At 47.4% G+C, this 7223-nt stretch overlaps 1 protein-coding gene across 1 annotated transcript in view; it reads right to left on the minus strand.

The window, feature by feature from the left end:
* Positions 1-298: 298 nt before the first annotated feature.
* The window catches only part of ARPC4 (actin related protein 2/3 complex subunit 4), a gene marked incomplete in the record, with an annotated part of 14447 nt that continues 7522 nt past the window's right edge, over positions 299-7223 (minus strand). Inside the window, 4 exon segments of the mRNA XM_027773244.1 lie at positions 299-626; positions 4479-4649; positions 5688-5783; positions 7154-7223. Coding sequence (XP_027629045.1) covers positions 621-626; positions 4479-4649; positions 5688-5783; positions 7154-7223 — 343 coding nt within the window.

A 7223-nucleotide genomic window follows, 5' to 3' on the forward strand; every position in this document is an offset into this window, starting at 1 on the left:
CGGCGGTCACCGATTCAGCCCTTGTCCCAAACCAGTGCTGGTGGCCATCTTCAGGCAGAGCTCAGGAACCTGGCAGAAGTCCCCACTGCTTCCACCAGGCCCAAGGAGGCTTGGGAATAAAAGGATAAGGGAGAAGAACTGGAGTCTGAAACCTCCCTCCCTCCCCACCTGGGGTGGCACGGGGGAGGAACAGTAGTCGCCTCTGGCTCCAGGCCCGCCCAGACCCACAGCGACCAATAAGATACAATCACTGGGACCAGTCACAGACATGCACGTACCCTGTAGGTGGGGGTGTTTAAAAAAAAAAAAAAAAAAAAAAAGACAAAAGGTTACTGTCTCTTACAAGCACAGTTTTAAATTTCAAGACTTTAAAAAAAAAATCTGTCCCAGCCCAGGGGACTGAACATCAGAAGCCAGCCTGACCAGGCACGTGCGGCCTTGGGGCAGGTCCATTGCTGCTTTCTTGCCCAGCTAGCAAGCACACCACCCCCCTCCCACATCAAATGCCCAGCCCACCCAGCTCCCGGCTGCTGCTGCCGCTGCTCTGAGGAGTGACTCCAGGACGCCTTCACAGAGACGGGGAGGCTGAGAGGGAAGGCCACGAGATCCAGCCAGATGGTTTAAAACTGTCAAGAGAACCAAGAGGCAGGGAACGATGGTTATTACCGTGTACACTGTATCCTGGTGGGCCTGCTCTGGGGAGGTGGGCTCTCCGGAAAGCTACCACTGCGCTAGGATCTGGGGCAAGAGTGAGTCCCAGGACAACCTATGGCATTCCTTCTAGTTCACCTAGCACCCAGTAGTGACCTATGGGCACCGGCCTTAAACTAGCAGTAGACAAGGCAGAAAAACTAGCCGAGGAGGGCTTTCCACAGCTTCCCTGGGCCATGTGACGGGGGCTGCTAAGAAGTCCTATGTTTGCGTAGTGAACTCAGGTTGCCTTCTTTAGACATGAGGGCTCACATGCAAGGGACCTGGGGATTCAGACGGCCAAAGGGAGGACCCAGGTTCTGCTAACGTCAAGTTCTGGTGATCCTCCAACCAGGAGAGGCCCATGAAATACTTTTTGCCTTCAAGTATCTCCCAAGTAGCAAACACAATCTGTATTATTTTACGGTTCAGAGGTTGTGAATCAATGGCTAAATCCAACTCAAAGATAGGTTGGACCACGCGGTGTTTAAAAAGAGTATAAATTAGTTACCAAATGTAAGTACAGGCAATGTCACATACAAATCCAGATTTGTGGATTCTTTTGAAAAGTCAGAAGACGAAGCCATGATGGGCTGGAGCTGTGGTGGCATATTCCTCAGGAGGGGTGCACTCACCAGGTCCCCATCTGCCCACATCACACACAGGGACCACCTGCTCAACCTCTGCATGCCACGGAGTTTGTGGCCCATCAGATGCTGGGGGCCTAACCTAAATCTCTGGGTCAGAAAAATCCAGCTCCAGGGACCAGCAGTTAGCTATGTCACTGAACTCCCATGTAGCCAACCATGGTTCGAGTCCCGGACCTGGTGGCTTAAACTCATGCTGGGCATGTGTGCGTGCATGCCCAAGATCCGAGAGGAGAATGGAGGAGAAGGGATTGTGGTGTGGCCAACCCCCCCGGGGGGGGGTTATTTCTCACTTTCTGTCTCTCTGTCTTTCTGATAAGCACACGTGCCCTATAGCAAAAACCTCTCCCCCCCAAAAAAGTGGCTCCATTTTCTAGTACCTCCACCTTCTGGCTGAAGGACTTTGGGTGGGTGGTTTTACATCCAAAGCCCGTCTCCTCATTTGTAAAATGGTGATAACACCCGACTCAAAGGTTGTTTTGACCATTAACAAGACATGTAAGTTTTTTTGGCTGTATAATGCTGCAAAGACGTATTTATCAGAAATACCTAGATGGGGGACCAGTAGGTGGCATGGTGGCTAAGGCTCTGGGCACTCCCTCATGTCTGATGACAGTTTGAGTCCTGGACCTGATGGCTTGCTTTCTCACTTTCTCTCTCTCTAGTGAAACTAAAATAAATGAATGGGGACCAGCAGTTGGTGTAATGGCTATGTCGCTGAACTCCCATGTGGTTAACTGCAGTTTGGGTCCTAAACCCAACAGCTTAAACTCAGGCCAGGCATGTGTGTGTGCGTGCTCAAGATCCTGAGAGGAGAATGGAGAAGGCATTGCAGTGTGGCCATCCCCCAGGGGAGAGATTTCTCGCTTTCTGTCTCTCTTTCTGGTGAGTGCACTCGTTCTATTGCAAAATCTCTCTCAAAAAAAATTTAAAAAAAAAAAAGAATGAATTTTAAAAAATAAATAAATAATTCTTAAAAAAGGAAGGAAAGAAATAACTAGATGACTACTGAAGGAATGAGCCAACTATCAAATTGGGACAAGAGCTATTTTCCCTCAGTTGAATCTAGAGGCCCCCTCCTATTCTGGCCATAAAACACTGGTGCTGGGACAAGCAGATGGCCTAATGGTTATGGCGCTGAACTCCCACATGGTTGACCTTAGTTTGAGTCCCAGACCTGGTGGACTTAAAACTCACACCAGGTATGCATGCATGCCCAAAATCCAAAGAGGAGAAGGGATTTTGGCATGCCCATCTCCCCTGGGGGATGATTTCTCACTTTCTGTCTCTCCAGCAAGCACATGCACTCTACAGCAAAAATCTGTTTAAAACAACAACAAAAAAACACTTGTGTATGGAAATCTAGTTACTAATTACTCCATGGTACATTTTACAAACAAGATCTCATTTCATGCTCAACCACTCAGAAAAGTGAAGATCAACTAGGAGCCCCCTATTTTCACAGCTGAGGAAAGGATGGCCTCACTGAGGTTCAGTGGCAGTGGGGCCCATATTCACATGCCCAGGTCGTCTGGCTGAACAGCCTGTGTGCACTGAACCACCACACGCCCTTGCACACACTGCGGCTGCTTTGTATGCTGGCCTCCCTCAGGCTAATCAAACCCCAGGGGAGGCAGGCTAATTTCCATTTTAGGAATCTGAGCTCCTTCTGGGCTGGGTCTGTATGCACTGGGAGAAGTAAACAGTAGGGATCACAGACAATTCTGAGTGGAACATGTCAACATACCAAAGACTGTTTGGAAGAAGGGGGGGAAGTAAGGAGGCGCGTCCCGAATAGCTAAACAACTATGCCATCAGTTCATCAGTGTAAACAGTTCCTCCTCTTCTGAGGACTGCAGTCCTTTAGATGAGAAAAGCACAATGTAAGAGGACCTGGCTGACTAGAGTCATGACAGTGATGGAAAACAGGTTGAAGGAGTCATGACTCTAAGACCAAGCAACAGACACTGAAGGGAAATATTTAGGTCTGTTTGAGAAGTGGAATTACACCATGATTAACTGTCCTATATATATATCCTTAGAAAATTTACATGTGGACATCACTTGCCACACTTGAGGTCTGAAGTTAATTCAAGGGTACTTCAAAAAGTTCACAGAAGGACCAGTCCTTTTGGCATAGCAGGTGGGTATTGCATAAAGCTGGATCCCACCCGGCTGACCAGGGTTCAAGTCCTGGTCTTGTCAGCTCTTTGCTGGCACATACATGTGTGACCAGGGTCTTGGCAGGATGGAGAATTGAAAATAAGACTGCGTACGACCAGACCCTGCTGGGGTACATGTGCACGTAAACATAAATAAAACAAAATAAAATAAAGGTTTGTGGGGAAATAAAATTGAAGTACAAGTTTAGTTTGCTGCAAAAATTTTTGAAATCCATGCACAGTGGGGCTGGCAGGTGGCGTGGTGGTTGGGGTGCCGGACTCCCACATAGCCAACCACAGTTTGAGTCCTGGACTTGGTGACTTGCTTTCTCATAATCTCTCTCTCTCTGTCTATCTCTGGTCAAATTAAAAATAATAATGATAATAAATAAATTTTAAAAAAAGAGAAAAATCCATGCATAGTTTTATTCCTAATATGTATCTTCCAAAAGCTTTTTGAAGGTCCCTTATGTAGCTAAGAATTTTGTATACATTTTGAGAAGGTCCCTATGAGGGACTAAGAGACATCCCAGAACTACACCTTTTAGTTCTCAAAGGATGAACCTTGGGTCTTCTAATCCCATAGCACCAGAGGTCCTAGGGGGTCTCAGGAAATGTGAGCACCCTGTTGGCACCACTTTACCCTAAGATGCTAATCTCAAACCAAACCCATGGCTCATTCCACCTCTGGAAGGAGACAGGAAGATCCTCGACTTACATTCTTTTTTTTTGGAGAGATTTTCACTGTAGGGCACGTGCGCTCGCCAGACATAGAGACAGAAAGCAAGAAATCACCCCCCAGGGGGGATGGTCACGCCGCAATCCCTTCTCCTCCATTCTCCTCTCGGGATCTTGGGCACGCACGCACACGCGCCCGGCGTGAGTTTTAAGCCACCGGGTCCGGGACACGAACCGCGGTCGACTACATGGGAGTCCAGCAACATAGCCATTACGCTAACTGCTGGTTCCCTCGACTTACATTCTTAAGGAACTCCTCAGCCACAATGCGAGCACGGGCGTTCACTGACAGCTTCATCTCACTGATCTCCTTGTCGATCTCCTCCATGAAGTGGATCACAAAGTCCACCAACTTGTGTTTGTACATCTGCTCTGTGTGGAAGTTGGTGATCAGAAAACTGATGTCATAGCCCTAGAGAAGGAAAAGAAATTGAGTTAGCACCATGAGTGCTCCTAGCTGATGATCCCCTCCACCTAAACCCAGCTGGGAATTTTGTGAATATCAGACATCTCTGGAAGACAATCTGCTGCACAAATGGTTCGGTGAACTGAGGGAGAGTAAAGGGACTTGAATCCAACCAAATAAAAGGGAATGCTGAGTCCAGAGAAGAGATGCAGAAGATGAAAGGAGTGGGACTGAGGTCTTTTATTGCTGGAGGGCTGTGTCAGGAGGAGCAATTTTGTTTATCCTGGAGGTGTCCCAGAGATGAAATCCTAGGTGAGGAGACAGAATTCGGCTCGGGATGAGGAAGACTGTGGTCAACACAGCTGACGGGTCTGACGATGGCGCGTGCTGCTCTGCTTAACTGCCTGGTCATTGCGAATACTGTAAATCAATCTGGCAGGGAGCCTATGGGAAGGACTCAAATACAGTGTCGGGGGCTGGGAGGGGGATGCCGCACTAAAATGCAATGCTCTGCAGGACTGACCCACATGGGAAGACTCCAGGTTTGCACCCAGAGAGCTGGATACATACACGGGGTACACACATGCCCATGATCTGGGCTAGCCGAGGCTGGGCTGTGGAGTCAGGGTCCTGTTAAAGGTTCTCTCTACTTATGGAAGAAATGAATACACTTAAAAAATATATTTAAAAAGCACACAGTGAGGTAACAATTGATCCAAAGTCAACTCTGGCTTTGAGAGACTAGGATTCAGGTGGTGGCAGAGCTTGGAAAGGGTTTCTGACTCGTGCTTCCAGCTGCTAGACTCCAGACTCTGGAAAGATGAACCACGTGTCTATCTTGTCTGCTCTGTCTATGACTAAGGCAGACCAAACTCTAAACTTCTAATCCTCTCATCTGTGCTCTAGCTGGGATAAAGGCCTGATCTCAACTCAGGCTGTGGGTACCCTGTAGCTGGAGCAGCCGAAATCTCCGTTCTAGAAACAATTCCAGGCCATTCAGTGATAGAATCCTAAATATTATGAACATAGACCACAGGGTCTCACCTCCACCGGTTTCCTTCGAAGAATGAAGAAATTCTCTGCTCGCATCATCATGAAGCGCATGAACTTGTGACATAAAATTTTCTCAATCTCATCGGCCTGGTGAGAGCAAAGGAGAAACATGTTTCCCTAAGGTTGACAGCCTGGCCAAAAAAGCCCTGGTTTTCCCCAGACTGGCCAGAGGCAGTGGGGATTGGGCCTGGAGCAGTAACAACCTCAATTCTCAATCGTGGAGGACCGCTCCAGTTAAATGAGGCGTTAGAAAATGATCTTGTTTCCACCCATTCCAGAGGAGTAATCATCTGACGACCGAGGGTCTCTGATCAGTTCTTTCGGACCCACACCTACTCGAAGCTGCCTTTCCCCTTCTCATCTCACTAGTGCTGCATTTCCCAGAGCATGTGGCTCTGGGACAACTTCTCATGGGCTCTGCTTTAGTGACACAAACATCAACAACCCCCACCACCCAGAAGTTTCTCCTCTGATCTTCTGAAAGACAATTCTGGGCCGGTTTGTGGTGTGCTATGGCTGGATCCCACATGGCCCATTGGCCACTTGAGTCCTAGACCTGGTGGCTTAAGAAACACGATGGGTGTGTGTGTATGTGTGCCCAAAATCCTAAAAGGAGGAAGAAATGGAGGAGAGGGGATTGCACTGTGACCGTTCCCCATGGGGATGCTTTCTTTTTGTCTCTGTCTCTCCCTACAGTGAGTACATGTGCCCTCAGGCAAATTTTAAAAGAAGAAAGAGAATTTTACAGTTGAATGTTGTAAGTGTCCTTATCACCTCTTAATACGTCTTAGTCTTTTTTAACAAAGAAAATAGGCCCCAGGATTAGAGCTTTCGGTAGGCAACAGTATTTAGTTTAAGTTTGATAACATTATTTTTTTCAATTATTATTTACTTTTAGATCTACCTTCTATAATGGCAAGTGATAATATTTTCCCTTATATGGCAAAAAGGTTCTTTTCAAACAAATTTAAGTACAACAAATCAATTTAGAGAAGTCTACTAAGTAAATAATCATCCAGAGGGCACACGAATATGGCCAAATTACAGAGGAAACGGAAATAGCAGACCCGATGCCTGGGGAAACATCCAAGAAACGGCGCTTTGTTTTTTAAACGAGGTCTCCGTTTCAGAGACTATCGGTATCAAACTAGTACTGCTGATTTGTCTGCCCTGGACTTCTCCTCATTCCTGAATTGCTCTATGACAAGACACCGAACTGGTCACATGCCATGACTGCTAAGTTTCTGACTTCTAATCCGGGCCAAGGTCTATAAGATGGGGTTGACTTTCCTTTTTTGTCTTACCAATCTGCCGAGTTTGACAAGGCACGTCCTTAGAATGTTCAAGGGAACAGTGCCCAGCTTTCTACCTCCCGAACCTTGCTCACTGATGTCTCAGACGGGGCCTCGAGCTTGGAAGAGAGCTCCCAGCTGTAGGTTCTCCCATGGTGAACCTACCTGTTTCACTGCGATGCTGACCCGGACGGAGTTGATGGAGCCCTCAATCAGAACCTTTTCCTTCTCATTC

Source organism: Tupaia chinensis, unplaced genomic scaffold (assembly GCF_000334495.1).
Source record: "Tupaia chinensis unplaced genomic scaffold, TupChi_1.0 Scaffold000333_1, whole genome shotgun sequence".
Taxonomy (NCBI): domain Eukaryota; kingdom Metazoa; phylum Chordata; class Mammalia; order Scandentia; family Tupaiidae; genus Tupaia; species Tupaia belangeri.